Source organism: Pyrgilauda ruficollis, unplaced genomic scaffold (assembly GCF_017590135.1).
Source record: "Pyrgilauda ruficollis isolate IOZ18807 unplaced genomic scaffold, ASM1759013v1 scaffold159, whole genome shotgun sequence".
NCBI lineage: Eukaryota > Metazoa > Chordata > Aves > Passeriformes > Passeridae > Pyrgilauda > Pyrgilauda ruficollis.
Genome location: NW_024514654.1, coordinates 785,390 through 805,770, shown reverse-complemented (window position 1 = coordinate 805,770; position 20,381 = coordinate 785,390). Strand labels below are relative to the sequence as shown.

The 20,381-nt window shown below is 48.2% G+C and overlaps 1 protein-coding gene across 1 annotated transcript; it reads right to left on the bottom strand.

The window, feature by feature from the left end:
- Positions 1 to 454: 454 nt before the first annotated feature.
- WNT9B (Wnt family member 9B) lies at positions 455 to 20,199 on the bottom strand. The gene is made up of 4 exons (XM_041462010.1): positions 20,123 to 20,199; positions 8,803 to 9,059; positions 1,261 to 1,526; positions 455 to 931 (listed from the first exon to the last, which is right to left on the bottom strand). Exons 1-4 carry the CDS (start codon positions 20,197 to 20,199, stop codon positions 455 to 457), a joined length of 1,077 nt encoding a protein of 358 aa, XP_041317944.1.
- Positions 20,200 to 20,381: the final 182 nt, after the last annotated feature.

Sequence of the window (20,381 nt, the reverse complement as noted above, 5' to 3'; positions counted from 1 at the left end):
GGCCAGTCTCTGGCTGTTGCCTTCTCAGTGCCTTAATCCTCTTCTCTGCAGGATCCAGGGCACGAGCCCTCAGTGTCCCAACATCACCACCCCAGTGCATCTCCAAGAGTGCACCTGAGGGGTGCAGAAGGAGGATCTTCCTGCACAGGTGAGTGCAAGTTTGAACTCGAGAGACATTTGTGGCTGCATCAGGGTTTCTGCTGTCCCCACATCACCCTGCCCTCTGTCCCTCCTTCCTGACCCCACACCCGACAAAACCTCTGGTTTCCCCACTCATGCAGGGGCTCTCCCCAGACTGGAGCACCTGAACACCGAGGTTGGAGCATCTCAACACCGAGGTTGGAGGAGCACAGCACGCATTTGGTGCTCGCCTTTGTCCTGACCCCGCAGCAGAGAGCCGTGTCCCTGTCCCCCTGCTGCTCCCCTGGACTCGCCTCGCCCCTCGGGGCTGTCCCTACTGCTTGCAGCTGTAGACCACCTCCTCCTGCATGCACTGCTGGCACTCCACGTAGCAGCACCACTGCACCTGGCAGTGGCACGAGAAGGTGACCAGGCGGCTCTGGGTGTTGTAGCCCCGGCCGCAGCACATGCTGTCGCAGTTGCCCTCGCGGGAGCAGGTCCTGCCCGCGGTGCCCAGGGAGTATTTGCTGGGCCGGCAGAAGCTGGGCGAGTCCTCCACGTACACCAGGTCCGTGGGGCGCGGCAGGGCGGGCTGCTTGCCCGAGTGGCCGTGTCTGTGCGGCCCTGCCAGCTCCGAGTGTCCCACGGCGTCGTTGCTGGTGCTGAAGACCTTGACGGCGTCGTCGTAGCGCAGCTTCAGGAGCCGGCCGATCTCGTGGAAAGGAGAGAGCTGCTTCCAGCACGTCCGCACCGCGCACGAGCCGGACACGCCGTGGCACTTGCAGGTGGTTTTGAGGCCGTTCTTCACCGCCTGGTGAGGAAGAAGAGTGGTGGTTATTAGCTGCCAGGACCTAGTTCTGGTAGAGGCAACATCTCAGATCACTGAGAGCTGCAAGGACTTCAGTTTTATTGGCATTATTTCTATTCTGTGGAGGAAAAAAATGTTAATAATAATTTTAAAAAAGCAAAACAAAAAGCCAAACAAAAAAAAAACCAAACAAAACAAAACCCCCAAAAAAGCAAAAAAAAAACCAAAAAACAAACCAAACCAGCCAAACCAAAACAAACAAAAAGAAAAAACAAACAAAAAAAAAAAACCAAACAAACAAAACCTCCCAAGCCCGCCAGCGCAGCTCCTACCTTGATGCCCACGTTGGTGTTGTGGATGTCCACCTTGGCCCGCAGGTCTTTGCCGATCCTCTTCTGCCCCAGGAACTTTTTCAGGAACTTGGTGCTGTACTTGAGGTTGTCCCCGCAGACGCCCCACTGCCAGGCCTTGCGGTTCTCCAGGCCCGGGGAGTCGTCGCAGGTGCAGCGCTCCATGCGCCCCGCGCTGCACGCCCGCGCCAGCGAGTGCGTCAGGGCGGCCGAGGACACGGCGTACAGGAAGGCTGTTTCCTTAAAACCTGCACGGGAGAAGGGTTGGGAGATGGGAGGAGCAGGAAAGGCACCTCCCCACCTCTCCTGCCTAAACCCAAGCACAGTATTTAGAAGTACCAAGAGACCAAACTCCTCCGGCCCTCCCACACCTTCCCCAGCACAGGAACAGTGTGGCCGCAGCTCTCTCCACAGAGAGCAGCAGGCACAACTTTCCCAAGGATTTCTCCTAGGGAAAGGCAGTGAGAAACCTCAGAGAAGAAGGGAAAACAATTCTTATCTCTACTTGCTGCTCCTTTTTTTTGCCACATGTGGAATGTGTTATTGTTTATTGTTTATCGAGAGTGATTTGTTAATTGGATTCTGGTGATGGTTGTTTGGATTGATTGGCCAGTTGGGTCAAAGCTGTGTCCTGACTGTCTCCAGACAGTCACGGGTTTTTCTTTAGTGTAGTTCTAATACAGTGTAGTGTGATATAGTATTAGTATAGTATCTCTTTAGTATCATTATAATATAATCATATAATGTAATATAATATAGCTTAATAAAGCATTTGTTCAGCCTCCTGAACCATGGAGTCAGAGCACATTATTCCCTGGATGGGGGCGCGCTGCATGGATAGAACAGAGGCTGAAGGCATCGGTGTAGTGACACCCCAGTCTCACCCATGACTGCTTCAGTGTGGACAAGGAAGGGTGGCAATGACAAACAGTGCTGGGAAAACACCCAGCTGCAAAAAGTGACAGCCACCAAGCTCTGTTTGTCCCTAGCACGGAGCTGATTGGTGCAATTACAGACCACCATTGAAAACACATTGTGTCATAAAATCAGGAAATCTGTAGTAGAGACTGAGAAAGTGTCCCAAAATCCAACCTGTTATTTAAAAATGTTTTAAATTGGGACTGTAGTGGTATCTTCTATGAAAAGACCACATGTAGTTGGAGTGGGAAGGGGTCCATGCTGAAGGACATCTTGGCAAGAAGAAAAACTCACACATGTGTGTGGATTTTCTGAATTCCCTGTAAATTATCTACGCCCAGTGACTGTGGAGGTGTGTTCTGAAGCTGTTCTCCTCCACAAAGCAGGATTCTCAGCTGGGCTACAATCCCTGAGGTCATGGTGGGACTATGACATTTTAACCGGGAAACAAAGTACAGCGGCTGAATGAAAATTCAGTGTGGAGCCATGAGATCAGACAGGAATGGGGATATCCCAAGAGCTTCACAGAAGTTTCAGAAACTCTGATTGACACGAATCTGACCCAAATACCAAAATATTTTTATTTATTTATATTTGCCTCTTCTCTTCTTCAGTCCTGGGGAAAATCTTAATATTTCTTCTAGAGTTTATTTGCAGAAAAAGAACTATTAATGTGAAATTGTTTAACAAGTCCAGAATTTAGGAATTAGTGCAAGGAAGAGAGACAGGTGACTGATCAATAGCTCTGAGTGCAGGAATGGATAAGATCAGCCAAAATAGAAAAAATTTGGATTATAGAAGATAGAGCACTTATACATTGCATGGAAGAAAACATAATGAAGCAAACAAATATTCCGCATGGGAAAATTCCAAATTTCCTTCCTCATCAGGAGGAAAATCTGTTTTCCCCAATAATGGAAGAGACAGAGAAAACCACAGAGACTTGATCTAGACTTGCACTGAGCCCTGCCTGGAGCGAAGGTTGGAAACCACTTCTAGAATTCACCAAGTCCAACCTCAAATCTCCCCATCTTTCTGTTCCCTCAGAGAATTCCCGTCCAGCTGTAATAGTGGATCAGAACACTGAGTGCTGAAATCTGAGTGATGTCCACCATAATCATGACCAAGACAGCAGGACAAAGAGTTCTCCTGGTGGGTGCCAACAAGAAGAATGAAAAATGTGGCTAATCATTAACATAATGGAGAGGCTTCATTAGCAACTTCTATAGACTTCATAGGAGCTCTTTGGCATTGCAGAATTTTAGATAAAGATCTACCAACAGCATGGACATGAGGGGAGAAGTAGGGAAATATGAAGGAGACAAGGAGATCAACCAACAATCTGCTTCCTGCCTCAACATTTTGGTTGCCGTAACCACTGGGGCAATAATTTGTAATTAATCTTTCTGGTTGATGATCCTCTACAAAATTTCTCAGGGTACTCTAAAGATAATGAAAGAATGTCACCAAAACCACCAAAAGTTCTGTAAAAGCTGGAATGGGACGTGGTCAGTGCTGGCTGTGGACAGCAGCGTAATGCTCACACATTTTCAAACAGTGTCTGACCCTCTCCAAAGGAGCTAAGAGAGGATAACTGATACTTGAGATCCTAAATCTGCTAAATCACTCCAACAGCCAATCTCCAAATGCTTACCAGATTCCCAACATCCTCTGTGACACGCTGATCCCAGAGGTGAGGAGAGCATTCCGGAGGCCCTTTCCCATGCCATGAGGAGCCAGCAGGCCCCGGCGGCTCCGCAGCCCCTGCTAAATCTGACTTTGTGGATCACCACACTGCTCCTGCTATTTCAGATGCTTTGGTTTCCCCATGTTTTCCTGGCCAGTTTTCAGCCCACTGGAAATCAGAGGCCATTGCTGTGGTCAGGCCACTGCAGACAGCAGCAACTGCAGATACCCAGCAGACTTTGAAACATCTCCTTCTCCTTCAAACAAAGCTTCAACATCACCAGGCTGCCAAATACTTGTCTGAAAAGTCTAAGATGGTTCCCTCCACTCTGTCATGAGGAATCAATCACCATTTAATTGTTAATTCACAAAACAAATGAGGGAAGTAAAAGCCCTTGTGGGAAGCGTGGCAGAGCAGCTGCTGGAGCTGGATTTTCAGGAGGACACACCACAACTGGCAGCAATCAGCTCCAAGGAGCACAATTTGGGATCTGAACAGAGGCTACTCCATGTGTCCTGCTGTGTCTCCCCCCACAGTGACCACAGAGCTCCTGTCACCAGAGGCCTGGAGCCAGTTCTGGGCTCTCAGGGCTGGGTGGGGACGGGTCACTCCCCTGACCCCACTCAGTGTCTCAGGGACAGAATGGAACCTGCAGCTCTCGGTGCAGGGGGAATGCAGGAATGTGCCCCCTAATGACAGAGTGGCAAAACTAACCTTTGTCCCCCAAAAAAGGAAAGAAGCCCAGAAGCTTCTCTCAACTATTAGGTGAAAAGCCACCTTGTAGGGCCTCAGGGACTTCACCAAACACTAGAGAACATCTAATTGGATAGAAGCCAAAAAGTCCCGCCTGATCAATCAAGTAGAAAAGAACAGAACAAAAGAGAAGAGGGGCTTTTGTGAAGTGTTTCTACCAGGGGCAGACCTCTGTACCTGGCTCGAGTTTTTCTGTTTGTTATTTTGCCTTTTATTAAACCTTTTTTGTTTCTAACACTGCAGCAGAAGCCATCCTGCTTATTTTATGCCCCCAAAGCAATAGCTGAGCTATCCTTGGGTGTATTAAGTGTTTTTCTAGGGCTTATAAGAACTGGCCTGGGAAAAACAACTTAATAGGGGAACACCAGGGTGCAGATGTCTCTGCTGGGCAGTTTGGCTGCAAACATCCAGCACACAGATGGATTTCAGGATTTGCAGATGGATTTGCAGCAAACCAGCTCCCTCTGGTAGGACCTTCCATGTGTCCAAGCCTTGCCCTGAGCTCTCCAGCAGGATTTCTTAGCTCTGCAGCCTATAAATACAGAAGGACTTTTGCTGCAATGGCACCACTGCTGTGTGCTGTGGTGTGCTCCAGACCACAGGGAAAATTGTAATGGGAGGAGTTTTGCTGTGGGGTGACTCTGCCAGAGGAAAGATGCTCAGGGTCAGAGTTTTCAATGCTGTAGTGAAGGAGTGTGAGCATTTCAGAGCAGGTAGAGGAGGCATCTCTCTGAAAACAGCAGCAAAACAAAGAAAAGCTCTAGAAGTATAGAAATATTTAGGATGGAAGGACTTTTGAGGTCTTCAGAACAACCTCCTGCTCAAAGCAGGGCTGGCTCCAATGCCAGCTGTTCAGGGCTTTTTTGCTCAGAAGAATTTTTTTCTCCAAATCTCCCATCATGGAAATTCTGTGTCTGTGAGTCACCACTCCTCTGCTGTACCATTCCTGGGTTCCTCATGACAACAGTGAAACCACTGCTGGAAGGTCAGAGTCCAACCAGCAGGAGGCAAAGGAATGGATTAAGGGATGGAAGATTGCAGAGCACTCATTTCCCAAGAAGGATTTTGTGAGTGGCTGGCTCTGACCTCTTTGCTAAAGGTACAGATTTCCCAGATCACTGGGTTGTTTGAGATTAAATCCTGCTTCACCTGACTTCCAGCAGCCCTTAATGGCACACCCAGGACACCAAAAGGGCATCACTGCTTTACATATTTTTATAAAGACACCAACTGCCCCTGTGTAACAAGGTGGCTTGAAATAACTTAATTCTTTCCATGGATCTTTAAAGAAGTGGAGAAGGAATACAGGATGATTTTTCATGGATCACTGAGGAGTAATAGCTGTCATAAGTGCCACAGAAAGGTTGCAGGTTATGCAAAAGGAGTTTCCCAGTTGTACCCAGAGAACTATCAAGAGCAACAAATGGTGCAGACTGGTAGAATAAATCTGGCATTTCAAGAGCCAGAAAGCCTTGGCTTATTTTTTGTTTGTTTGTTTTTTGGCATCTCTAGAAGCAGGAAAAGCACTGATGATACAGATCAGTCACAGAAGTTTGTCAGTTGGGATTGCAAATTGAATGTGGCTTTTCACCTGTTACAAAATCTCACTGGGAAGGACCTTTTTCACTCTCTTGCACTCTTAAGACCATTTAGGACTGCTAAAAATCTGTATCTTTCTTCATTTTTCTTCTCTAGGACCATGGAGATATCGAATGATTTAAGCATTTTTAAAATGCCTCGGCTCTACCTGGGTGACAGGGGAGAATTGCATGACCAACAATTTCCAATAAAGTTCCAACAAATGTCACAAACAGATAAAAAGTGGCAGCTGAAAGCCATGTTCTTGTTCTTTATGAAAGAAACAAACCCCTTTGCAAGCTAAAGGAAAACGAGAACTAATAATTGCTCCCAGCCAAGTGTCCTGTCACACAGGGGGTGCACACAGCATACCTGGCTGTATTAAATCATCATTTGATCCTTAAGATTGTGTAATAAAAGTTTTCAAACACTTATCCCCATCTGCCAAAACAGGTTTGAAATTACAGGTGATATTTTATTTTGTCAGTCAGGAGCCCATGGAAATGTTAAGGCATGCCACTGCCAGATAATTAAATGTTTTCCAGCTATTTGAAGATGAGGATTATTCAATTGTCATTTTCAAGTTCTTTGAGGTTGATGAAGGTGCAGATGTGAGAAAGACACTCAAAATGATCATGAACAGCTCCTTCCACCACCTGCTAAAAAATTCACAGTAGAGCCTTGCAATGAAAAAAATCTGATCTTGTATGTGCTGACTTAATAAAATATTAAGTTGATATTTAATGTAATAGAAATTTATATTTTTAAAAGGAAGCACTACAAATTTTCGATCCCAATGTTAATTAAAATTAGCATTGGTTTTCATCAAATGTAATATCGGCTTCTTCAGGTCCCTTTTTTAAAAGCATTAAGTTTCTGAACATTATCAAAGGACTGAAACTCAATAAATCTGAAGGCTGAAGCTTAGTAAGTGCTAATAGAAGTTATTGAAGAGCTGGAGCTCTGTACCAGTCAGGCTTCGGTTGGATCAGGACAGGTTTGGCAAACCCTATATGCATTCTCTGGGAATTTTTATTAAGAAATAATTTCAGTGTCCATCTTCATTGTATTTTTCTTAAGCATTGGAAGGATTTATTAGGTTCCCTTCTACCTCAAAGTAGAAGTTATTGAAGGGCTGGAGCTCTGTACCAGGTTTTGGTTGGATCAGGACAGGTCTGGCAAACCCTATATGCATTCTCTGGGAATTTTTATTAAGAAATAATTTCAGTGTCCATCTTCATTGTATTTTTCTTAAGCATTGGAAGGATTTATTAGGTTCCCTTCTACCTCAAATCCAGACCTTACAGGACAATTTCTTCATCTAAAGCATTTTGGGAAACAAAAGCCCAGTGAGTCTTCTGTCCACTCTGCCCAAATTCCTCCAAATTTATGTGAAAGAGTCTTAGGAGAGATTTGTCAACCTGCACTGAGATGTCTGCATGCAAATAATTAGCTTTAAACAGTAAATAGGTTTAATTTTTGTATTTGAAAATAACAGAGGTTTACATACATGAATATCCAAGGCACTAAAGGGATTTTTTTCTTTAACTGACCCTGTTTTCCTTTAACTGACTGTTTTCCCACAGCACCACCCCAGCTGAGGAGGGAGCTCAGAGCAAGGAGCTCTGCTTTCGGAGAAGCAGCCACCAGCCAAGGATGTGAACCTCCTCTCCCTTCCCAATCCCTGGCAAACCATGCTGGCAAGATGAGGACAAGGCTTATTTTGTGGCAGAGGAGCCCAAACTGCCCAGCTCCATCACTGGGTGAAACAGAGATCTCAGCACTCCTGTCACTTGGCTTCATGTGAGATTTCATTTGGGACACCCCAGGGGCTGCAGCCAGAGTTTCCCTGGACACCAACTGTGGAAGAGGTTTTACAGCAACTTCTGTGAGCCAGAGAGAAGGTTGAGAAGAGGATCCATGTTTACCCCTGAGAGAACTTTCTACCAAGGTCCTTGATATAGAAACCAAGAAAGAAAGAAGGATAAATAAGAGAAACTTCAACTGCCTATTCCAATAAGCACTTTGTTTGAGTAAAGAGTATAGTGTGAATTTATGAGTTGTGTAAGAATGTATAAAAAGCATGCATGCCATAATAAAAACAGTTTGAAGCCTTCAGGAAATGGAGTGTGTTGCTTTGTATTGTCTCTGTCTCTACCAGGACATTGTGTGAGATTTAATTTGGGACACCCTGGGGGCTGCAGCCAGAATTTCCCTGGACACCAACAGTGGAAGAGGTTTTACAGTGAATTTTGTGAGCCAGAGAGAAGGTTGAGACGAGGATCCATGTTTACCCCTGAAAGAATTTCCTACCAAGGTCATTGACAAAGAAAGAAAGAAGGATAAATAAAAGAAACTTGCAACTGCCTATTCCAATAAGCACTTTGTTTGAGTAAAGTGAGTAAACTTATGAGTTTTGTAAGAATGCATAAAAATAATAAAAATAATAAAAACAGTTTGAAGCCTTCTGGAAATGGAGTGTGTTGCTTTGTATTGTCTCTGTCTCTACCATGGCATCGTGTGAGATTTAATTTGGGACACCCCAGGGGCTGCAGCCAGCGTTTCCCGGCACACCAACTACCTTGTACCTCTCTTGAGCAGGCTGGGCCGGCCCTCCAGGCTGCAGTTCCAGCGCTCGCTGCGGAACTGGAACTGGCACTCCAGGATCCCCAGGCGGATGGCATCGCGCAGCGTCTCCGCCAGCCCCGGCTCCCTCCGGCACAGCCGCTTCTGCTTGCGGGACAGCTGGAGCAGCTCGCACTGCTTCACGTGCCCCTTGCCCGGGCCGGAGCCCCCCGGGGCGCCCAGCGAGGGGAAGTGGGTCAGGGCTTCCTTCCCGGTCAGGCTGGAAGGAAAGAAGCAGGAGAAGAGGTGAGGTAGGGAAGATATGCCTGGGACTGATGCCTTGAGAAGGCTGACCTGGAACAGAGATTAGAGGAGCTAAAGAATAAAGCAGGGATTCATTAGGAGGCCTCAATGGATCTGCCTTGGGCAGCTACATACCAGGTGAACCCAAAATGGTCACAAAATGCCCCACTGGTCACAGGATCTCTCACTTTTATAAGTTCTGATCCATTTGCATATTGGAGTTAATTGTCCAATTACAGCTTTAGGTTATCAAGTCCCATCCTGCTTGTTTTTCTCTCTTCAGCCCACGTTGTTTCTGCTCTTGGGCCTGAGATCTGGATCATTTGTCCTTGGTGCCCAGCTGGATCAGGAATTGTTTTGTCTCCCTACTCTGTGAACAGAGCTCACCATCCCCTCATGTGAAGCCCAGACCCACACCCTAAAGGAGCACAGAACCTGAAAAATACAAAAGCTAAACCTGAGGCATCAGGATCATTCAGGGTCAGGTTGGGCAGGAGCTCTGAGCCACCCTGAGGTGCCCCTGCCCATGGCACAGGACTGGACTGGGTGGTCTTTAAAGGTCCAACCCACACCAGTTTGGGATTCTGTGATGATTCTAAAATCACCATCATGGAAAAGGTGAAGAAGGGAAGGATATTCAGGAAGCTGCAGGTCAGAGCATTTTACCAGCTCAGAAGATTAATCAGTACAGATTGATTAGATCTGGTGTCCTATTCCCACCACACACCAGGGCAAAGTCCCAGACTGATGCCATGGGGAGGAGGAGAAAGCCATGTGTGCTGTCACCAGCAGCCCCAGGGAAAGTTCTCTTGGCTCCATGGAGAGACCATGAGAAGAGCCATTCCTGGGTCACAGCACAGGCAGTGTCACACACAGAGCCCTGGCTGCTGCTCACTGTGTCACAGCTCTGTGTGGCTCCTAAAGGCAGGAGCCAGATCATTCCCAGGGCCTGGTACCCCACAGTTTGGAAAGGCCACTGGGAGGATGTTACCAGTGACCACCTTCCTCCACAAGCATGAGTTTTGCTGAAAAACATATCCTTGCTGAAAAAAGATACAGGAAAGGTCAGATAAAAATGTCCTGCCAAATGCAACAGCAATGCATTTATGTGTTAATGCAATTCAGCTGAAAAATGTCACAAATATTGGAGACAAATGGTTTCACTTTCCATGGCAAGACAATATTTCTCTTGCAAAACTCATCTTACCTCCTATATTCAGGATGCTTGAAATCACAGAGAAATTATTTTACTTTGATGCAGGATTTGGGGGCTGCAAACTGGGAGCAGCACTGACCAGGAATGTCACCTGCTTCCCAAACCCAGACTCACAGAGTCTGCCCCAAGAAATGCCCAAACCAGAGAGATCAATGGAAATATTCAGGAACCTTTATCTTTGGACACTCCTCCTTCATGATGGAGGATGCAAGTCAAGCACTGCAGCTGTGATTTGAGTCCCCCCTGTACATTGTAGATGAGTAAAGGGTGTTCCTGAGCTCTTCCTGAGCTGTTTTCTAGATCTCCCTGTAGTCAGCCCAGCCTGTCCAGGCACAGGAGCTGGAGCACAGCTCTGCTGACCTAATCCCACCTTGTACCCATTCCCACAGGAGCCTCAATCCCCAGATGTGCTCACACATCTGTAATTCAGAGCAAAGGCAATTAACTAACACCTGGACGTACCCAGAGACCTGAAAACTACTCAAGAACCTTGGAACCCTTGTGGATCACACAAGGATTGAACCTCGGAACTGAGTGGGTCAGAAGAATCTCCCCCTCCCATTGTCACTGCTGAACTGGGGGACAGAAACAGAGATGTCCCAGTGACCCAAGACATAAAGAGGCAATGCTGGAAACAGAGACAGAGCTTTGGGGCCAGGTCCAGCCCAAGAAACTCAAATTAACACCTTGATGAGCCTCAGAGAGCAGCTCAGGCTGCACAGAGCCCTGCCTGGCCCCAAACCCTGCCCAGGGGCTGCTCAAGGCAGACCTGAGCTGCAGAAATGCCCCTGAGGGACACGAGATTGACCCAAGGCACTGAGACCAACCCATGGTGAACCAGCCTGAGGGCTTTGCCTGGCTCACCCTGGTGCTTGAAACCCAACACACACCGGTGACCCAACCTGTCCACGGGCTGGGATGTCCCTGGGAGCACAAGCACAAGCTCTGAAGCTCCAGGTCAAGATGTGCCAACATTTGCATGGGCAGGCTCAGAGATCAGCAAAAGTCTGATTTAGGGTTGTTCTGACAGCACCCAACTCAGTGGGACAATGCTGGGCTCAGCAGAGGTGCTGCTGTTATGCCAGAATAACAACCCTCACCAGAAGCTGGACTTTGCCTGCTGGTGGGATTCCAGCACTGACGTCCCAGAAAAGTGCACTTGTCACCAAGTGGAGTGGGAATGTGGCTCCTCTCCCTTTGCCATGCAGTGTCTGTGCTCCCAGGCACCAAAGTTTTTGCAAGTTCGTGGCACAGAGAGAGGAAATAAGGAATGGGAGGTGTCACTGAGGGGTTTGAGAGCCTGATATAACAACACAAATCATTCACTGCTTGAATGCACTGCAGCATTCCCAAATTCCAAGTACCAAACTCCTGACTGGCCACGTACCAACAGACCTGCCACCCATGCCAGGCATCCTACCTCCCCAAAATCCCCTCCAGAACAAAAAGATCTCCCCCCTTGCCAGTGTCCATCCTCATTTTAGTGTCCTAAACTCCAGCTAAAACACCTTTAATCCCTTGTCAGGTGTTTCAGACAGCAGCAGTGGCTTCAGTGACCAATCATTCCCTTCTGGAAAAGGCTGATCAGCCCTGAGCCCTTCCCTGCCCCAGGGGTTCAGAAGCAGCAGGAGCTCAGTGCAGAGGGTGGCTCTGACTCCAGAGGAGTCCCAGGGTCTGACCTCAACTGGGAAAAAAACAGAGAACTGCAAGATAACTTTTGTTCTGTTTGTTCTTGCCATTACACTTCCTTATCCCAAGGGCCCAGGATATTGGCCAAAAATCCATGAATCCCTTCTCCTGGGGACAGGGAGAGCAGGCAGAGCACAGCCAGAGCCATGGGGTGAATGTGAAGGCAGAAATTCAGCCCTTGAGCAGACAGTTTCACTAAAGGCTGCTGAGCCCCCCAGGTTTGTTGATGAATTTCAAGTGCAGCTGTAAAGCCAGGACTGTGAAGTTTTCTGTAGCCCAGTGTTACTGTGATATTTTCTGAAAAATCTCTTCACCAGGATTTCTTCTCTTGAGAAGCTGAGAAGTTTCAAAGAATGAAAATAATAATAATTTGATTGTTTTTCTTGTTTTTGCTGCTTTAGAATGTAGTTTAAAGATTGTTTACTAACTGGTTATTATTTAATTAGTTTCATGTGAATTATTTTTACTTAATGGCTAATCACCATCTAGTTGTGTTGGACTCTCTGAGGAGAGTCACAAGTTTTTATTATCATTCATTCTTTTTAAACTTTTTGTCTGTATTTTTTCTCTATTTTTCTTTATAGTTTAGTATAGTTTTAATATAGTATTCTTTAATATCATATCATAATATAATAAATTAGCCTTCTAAAAATATAGAGTTAAATTCAATCCTTCCTCCTTCGTCCTGGGGATCCCAGAAACTACCACAGCCCAGGGGTGTTGGATTCACATCCAGGAGAACACGGTGCAAAGGTATTGCTGAAACCTGTGTGAAAGGGAGAAAAGGTGGCAAAGGGATCTTCAAGATTTACAAGAGATCTGATGAATGACACAAAGCAGGGATGAGCTGTCCTGGACAAGCTCAGAGAAACTCTAAAACCAGAGTAGAACTGGTGGGCTGAGGTTAAGTACAGAACAGTGGAGAAGAGTCAGCACAGCCTCTGTGGAAGGTGGTGATGCCTCTTGAACCTGAAGGAGTCACTGCACATACAGAGCAAGGACAGATGATAGTGCCTGCTTGGACATTACAGGTGACAGATTTCCAAAAACTTGTGTAAGATAGGCTGGACACCTTCCACAATTCCCACCAGGAGAAGAAGGATAGCAGAACACAGGGCTGTGGAAGCAGGACTGGCCTGCAAGTGAGTAAAGATTATTTGGATCTCTAAAACAGAAGAATCAGGGGGAATTGTGATAATTTATTAATTTTTAGACTTAAAATAAATGAGGCTATAGTTAAACTTGCAGCCCTTCTCAATGCAGGGCACAAGGAATGCTGAAGTATCCATGTGTTCATACAAACCATGGAAGACAAAGTCCTAAAGGGACCAGTAAACACAAAGACACTTTGGCACAGGAAATTCTGGGTGTGCAGACTGCCAGAAGCTGGAAAAGATTCTGAGGGAGCATCTCAGTCTGCTGCCCTGCTTCTGTTCCTGCTTTTGTCTTCACATTTTTCTTCACATTGGTGAAGGCGGTGAAGCCACCTCAACTTTTGGCCTGAGTTTTACAGTCCTGGGCAGGGATTATCCCAAGGAGCTCCTTTGGCCCACCAGTGGGATTTGGGAGAAGGTGGCATTGCCATTTTCCAGGCTCTGAAGGATGTTGGGTGCTGATATTTGTAGAAGAAAGATATAAAAAAAAAAACCTTTGAAGAATTTGTTTCCATTTCCAGAGTAACTTCAATAATGCACAGCAAATACAGCCTGGGACCACATACAGAGATATACTGAGTCTAATTCATCATTTTCACCATCCAAAGCAAAAGCTTCATGGGAAAAACACTTCCTAAAAGTAGATCCAGCAACACTTTAAATTCTGAAAGGAGTAATGCAGCATCCTACACAGATAGTTGGTTGCACAGGCAAACCTACTTAATTTTTTTAAATTTTATTTTTATTTTTGTAGTAGTCGTAGTAGCAGTATTTCTTGCTGGTGGTGGTTTTATTATTGTTGTTGTTGTTGTTGAATTTCTGAAGCTGCAACACTTAGAGTAACTTGGTTTTCCTCTAAAAAAGGAGGTCAGAAATAACCAGATGGATAGAACACAGCTGATGAAATAAGCAGTAAATTGGTAAATCCAAGGGGCTAAAGCTACCCAGAACACACCTATCTGTGACAGCCTCCCTTGTGCAAACTCTCACACTTGTTCCCTGAGGTAGGGCAATGTCAGCAGGAAATAATTAAATAAATTACATCAATAATTCCATCGCTGTTTTGGAAGCTGCCAGGATCAGGAGTCTCACAGTCAGAGCACAGACACAGCTCCCAGAACTCATCTCTCACACAAATTTCAACCTAGACGAGCAGCAGAGGGATTGAAGGAGGTGCCCAAGGCCATGCAGGTGGCAGGGGCACAGCTGGGAGCAGAAGCCACTCTCAGAGCCAGGACAGCCCCAGAGATTGCCCTGCAGTGGAGGCTTTGCAGGCTCCCACCACAACTGTATTTCATCAGGGCAGAGCCAACACGGGATCTGATGGAGATCAGAGCATGCAAACATTTGTACAAGATTAAATATAAAATATGCAGATATTTGCAGTCAGGCAAACTGCATGGTTTTGGATGATTTAGAGTTTATTATCTACAGATCATACAGCAAAGAAAGTGAACTCTTTGAATTAATGCACACCTGCTTGCAATCTGAAAGAACAATAAGGATCTCCAACTTTATTTCTCTCTCCTTTTCTGTCTAAGCCCTTTGCTAAATTCATCTATTTCCTTTAATCTCCTTCCAGCCACATTCCAGCTTCTTAAGAGACTTTTAATGAGAGCCTGTTCCTGTGCAATGCCCAATGTCCTCTGGATCTGAAAGGTCTTAAAAACCAGTAAAAATATGCCTTTCCTACCTCTCCCAAGTCAGGAGAAAATCAAAGCAGCCCACAACAGGACTCCATATCTGATTTCAGGGGCCTTTCATGTTCCACAGGAATATCTGCACCCCACAGAGAGCTGCAAGAAGGCTTCAGGAAGGGCTGAGAGAATGTGGGACAGGACAGATGGAACCAAGGCCTGTACAGAGGTCCCCAGCTCTGCTCTGTCCCCAGCAGCTCTGTCACACAGAGTTTTCATCCTCTCAGAAACAGCACAATTTAATGCTCCCCATCTGTCCTGGAGAAAGGATGGCCTGTGAGTGTTGCACTGTTGTGACTAATCAGGATGGTTCCTCTGCTTTGTACCCCCACTGCCTGCAAAGGAGGTGGCAGAAATCCTCAGAGCATCCAAACAATAAATCTCAATAATCAATATTGAGATTTAACAGTTGATATCAAAGCTCTTTACTTTCCTCCCTCAGAGCTGTCATCTCAGCCCCTCAGGCAGGTGTCTCTATACCTGTTATCCTCCAGGTTTTCTATCAAGTTTCTGCTCTTCACAATGAGAAAAAGCTGGAATTAAAACCTCAGATGAGTTCACATGATGCTGTGAGTCAGAATCCTTCGAGATGGATTGTTTGCTGCAAGCCTTCCCTGGGAGCAGTAACAGATGATGTGTCCAGGTCCAGACTCATTTTTTAAAAATATTTCTCCTGAAGTTCCACAGAGAACAGGATATAAAATTCTTGCATCGGAAGAGCTGCCAGTTTGGGAGGAGAGCAGTAACCAGGGCAGGCTCCTGCTCAGGGCTCTCCACCCTCACCTGCTCTGGGTTCCCACGGTCTGGACACCCTTGGTTTGACTCCTTCCACCTCCCAGCTCAGCCACATGAAATATCTCCATGTGGATCCCAGTTCCAGGGCTGACCCCAGCCCAGGGCAGTGCAGGGCAGTCGTTACAGATTTTCAGTCTCACTCTGGACTGGCCACATAGCCCAGAGCACTCCTGGCATGAAACACTCAGCACCCAGTGAGATGGGTTTTTAGAGCCTGTGCTGCACTGAGATAGTGACTAAAGAGAGTCTGGGGGCTGAAGAGAATCAAAATTCATCTATGAAAACCCTTTCCCTCTGCAATGCACCTGCAGCCCCACAGCCCCTCTGCTGGTTCACCACAGACTCCATCCTCAGTCTCCCCAGATCTCAGCTGGAAGTTTCCTTCCCTCTCCATTTCTGCTCTTTCTCTCTCTTTTTTAAAACCCCAGTACTCTGTGTGACTGACAATGACAACAGTGATGCTGTAGCAAACCTTCCTGAAAGAGGATTTGTACTTTGAAGAACAATGATGCAACCTGTAAATAATATCAGCATTTAATTATCAGCTCAACAGGAAGAGAAATTTCCTCAGAAATCTTTCCAGGAGCACTCAGAACGGGACACCAGAATGTCCAGCTATTTGAGGTGTGTTTGGTCCATCAGATTTATCAGGGGAATGCTGCAATAAGACATTTACCAAGGAAAATTATGGGATGTGGTAACTGGGCTAATGGGATGGAACCCAAGGTTTGCTGGACACCTCTAGAAGGATACAGGAGATGTGAGAACAGCTTTTTTAGGGATGATCATATTTACTTTAAGGTATCATTTGACACATGATGTGTTTCCAAAGCTATGCAAGGCCCAGCTTCAATAGCCCTGCAAATCACATGCTGCTTTTGGCCTCTAACAGCCCCAAAAATGCTTCCAGCAGCAAAATGAGCAAAAATTGTGCCACTGCCTTTGACGGGTAGGGCTGAACCAAGAGGAGCTGTGAGGCCAGCTAGCACATCCTGTGAGATCTCCGGCACCTCTGCAGCCACCACAGGTATTTCAGGGTGAGTTGTAAAGAAATCTGCCCATGGAGCAGGGGCCAGCCTGGCCCATGGGTGAGACATGTCCCAGCCTGCTCCACAGAGGCCTCCCCAGGAGAAGGCTTTGATCAGCTTTGGTACTTCCACCTTCCCACCAACCTCCTACCTGGGGTGGGTCTGCTCTGGATTCTGCCCTGGGAGAAGCTCTTTGCCCTCCAGCACATCCTAAATGCCTTTTCACCTTGTGAAACGTGAACAAGGAGACAACAGGAGGCTTAGAGCTTTTAATGAGGTCTGGAGACATTCCCACCACCTGAGGAGCTGAAGAGGAAAAGCATGAAAAGGAGGGAATGCTTTACAGGAGGCTGCAGGGTGGGGGAGGATTGAAGCAACGGTGGAAGCAAAACCAGCTCAAAGGGAGTCAGGAGGTGAGGACAGTGCACACTCCTGGATTCCTGCATCCTGAGAGCCAAGCCCAACACAACCCCAGCAACAGCCAGACCACCTTTCACACAGAGCTTTTCTCTCCCTCTCCTAAAAGCAGGGTTTCATTTCCCCCCTGTGACCCAGCATCTGCTCAAGCCAGTGCACAGACCCCAGTGAGCCACATCTCCAGGTACTGGGAATGGGCTCAGAGCTCTGCCCACAGCTGCTGTCATTTAAAAGACATCCCCCTTTGTCCTAAAATCATAACACAAAAAAATTTTTGGGGAAATTTTTTGCTTCCCACTGCCAGAGGGCAGGAATAGATGGGATATTGGGAAGGAATTCTTCCCTGTGATGGTGGGGGTGCCCTGGCACAGGGTGCCCAGAGCAGCTGTGGCTTCCCCTGGATCCCTGGCAGTGCCCAAGGCCAGGCTGGACACAGCCTGGGACAGTGGAAGATGTCTCTGCTCATGGCAGGGGTGGCGCTGGGTGACCTTTAAAGGTCCCTTCTAAACCAACCCATTCTGGGTTTCTCTGCATTTCTCCATTGTAATGCTGTGTTCACTCTGGCAAAACTTTGTTTTCTGTATTTAAAGGTGAGCTCCATCTTTGCCAGGCCCTTGGACCATTTTTGCTGCACTATCCCATACACTTCATGCTTTACCTTTGCCCTGATGGATCAAACTTGCATTTCCTTCACCCTTTGAACCAGCAGTATTTCACCTTTGCCAGAGCAGAAAGGGCTCAGGTCCTGTCTCTGCACCCAAAAGCCTCCTTCATTTGTTCTTACATCTTTGCAAGTTTTCTCCATTAAGTGTTTGGAAAGCCAATATTTCACATGCCTAGGTCTCTCCTCTTTGTCTAAACTTAGAAGCAGACCAGTGACCCAGGGTCCCCTCCAGTTCAGTAATAATTTAGGTGTGAGATTGCTTTTCTCCCAAACCAAGCCACATCAAACATTTCCTTCTAAAATATTCAAGTTCCTCTCGAGTCTATCAAATCAATTTTCTATCTGAAAGCACCCATATATCACACTGCTCATCACCACCAAACCCATTGAGTTCTTAGACTTGGGTTTCTTCTTTTGATTTTCAGAAGAGGTGGGAATACACAGGACACACCTGTGCCAGACCCCTCAAGGGAAAAAACCCACACTGAAAATTGAAACTACAGCCTCAGATCCTGAGTTGTGCACGGTCAAGAGGCAGCACACACAGATTTCATGTGCTTGTACCAAATAAATTTTTAAAAGCACATTTAAAACCAAATAAAGCACACAATTCTGTGTGCCTGTACACACAGAAAGCTGCTTGTACCAAATAAATCATTGACACAGAGCAAAGGATCACTCAGGCTGCTTTAATAGAGTCCAGCTTGAGCAGTGGTCAGTGACAGCTCTGTGCTGTTATCTGCACAAATTCATTCCCTTCCCTGGCACAGCCACATGCACATCCCTGTGCCTGGAAAGCCAAACTCTCCCTGTATCCCAACTGTGAGCTTCTGATTGTGACAGCATGAATTATAACATCTGTATTGTCTCACATGGCCTTCACATGAGACTGAAAATGGAATAAAAGTTGTCCCATCTCTGGGTCAGAAAAGAGATTAATCCAACACCCAACCCCTTCAGGGAGTGAGTGAGTGCTGACACTGAGTGACTGAGAAAGGGGAGGCCCCCCAGCAGATGCTTCCATGTGAATTAGACTGAATGATACAATTAATAAATTTAAAATCCAGATTACTTTATGCAGCAGGAATGAAATACCAGTCGTGTCCTAGGTGAGAAGTGCCAAGCCAGCAGACACTTCCCAGCATGTGCTGGGAGGATCAGTGGAGAGGGAACAGGACCCTCCCCATGTGCAAGGCAGCACAGACCAGTCCCGAGTGCTGCAATCACTGAATTACAAATGCTCCTGTCTGTTCTGCCCTCACTGATGTGTGCACCAACAGCTCTGCTTGCCATGAGAGTCTGGAAATCCTGCCTGAGGAGCAGCTCACACAGAAAAGAAGACAAAAACCCCAGAACACTCTGCATGGGAAATTCTGCATTGACCCAACCTGTTACAAACCCATCTCTGCCTTTATCCCAAGCTAACTAAACCGTGCGGGGAAGACACAAACCCCGGGACAGCTGTGCCCGAGTGATTCTGACCCTGCAGCGTCCCGCGCTGGAGCAGCAGCTCTGCCCCGTTCCTGGGCTGCCTTGAAGCACCTTCATGTCCCCGTCCCTGCCCGCTGAGCCCTGGCTCCCTGTGCCAGCCCCATCCTCCCACCTTGTCCCCCAGGGAGGCAGCCTGCAGGGAGGGATCAGCGCCAGGGGCTGATTCGCACCCTGAGCAGACCGGGAGCGCACTTCAGGGCTGAAATCCAGTTTTCCTCCAGCCAACAGAATTTCCACATCCCGCTCTTGCACGGTAAATCCTGCTTTGGTCCCCTCTGTCCGGGCTCGTCGGGAGCTCGGGGAGGCTCCTGCGACCCCAGCACCCCGTGTCCCCCGTGTCCCCTTCTCTCCCGCCCTGCCCCTCACCGCCCCTCCGGGAGGGTCCCGGCGGTGCCAGCGCTGCCCGGGGCACTGCGGGGGATGCTCCGGGCGCTGCAGGTGCGCGGCTCGCCCGGGACCCCCTCGCAGAGACGGGGACGTGCCCGGGCACCGGGGCAGCCCCGCGGAGCCCCTGCTCGCCCTCCGCAGAGCATCCGCGGGGAACCGCGCTGCCACGGCCCCGAGCTGCCCCGGGACACCCCGAGCTGCTCCTGAACACCCCGAGCTGCCCCGGGACACCCCGAGCTGCTCCTGAACATCCCTGCTCCTGAACCCCCCGAGCTGCCCCGGGACCCCCCGAGCTGCTCCTGAACACCCCGAGCTGTCCCTGAACACCCCGAGCTGCCCATGGACACCCCGAGCTGCCCATGGACACCCCGAGCTGCTCCTGAACACCCCGAGCTGTCCCTGAACACCCCGAGCTGCCCAGGACACCCCGTCCCCCGCCCCGGGTCCCGGTGCCTCCCCTCGGAGCCCCGCGCTGCCCCCGGTCCCCGCGGGCGGTGCTGACCCGAAGTAGGCGGCGGCGGGCGGAGGCGGCAGGAGGAGGAGGAGGAGGAGGATGCGGCAGGGCTTGGCGGAGCGCATGGTGCGGGCGGTGCCGGTCCCAGCTCCTGCGGGCCGCCCGGCGCCGCGGCTCTTTAAGCGGGAGGCGGGGCGGCCCCGGCCCGTCCCGGCCCGGCCCGTCCCGTCCCACCGCCGCCGGGAACCCCCGGGGCTCCCTGGGGACCCGCCGCACCCCCAGCCCTCGGGGACGCCGCGCCGGGTCC

Bases quoted from the DNA above. Each gene is read 5' to 3' on its own strand.
- WNT9B (XM_041462010.1), bottom strand. From the start codon at position 20,199: ATGCGCTCCGCCAAGCCCTGCCGCATCCTCCTCCTCCTCCTCCTCCTG. The intron at 9,060-20,122 runs GTCAGCACCGCC...CTTTCCTTCCAG, and splicing joins CCCGCCGCCGCCTACTTCGG to CCTGACCGGGAAGGAAGCCC. The intron at 932-1,260 runs GTAGGAGCTGCG...CTTCCTCACCAG, and splicing joins ACACCAACGTGGGCATCAAG to GCGGTGAAGAACGGCCTCAA.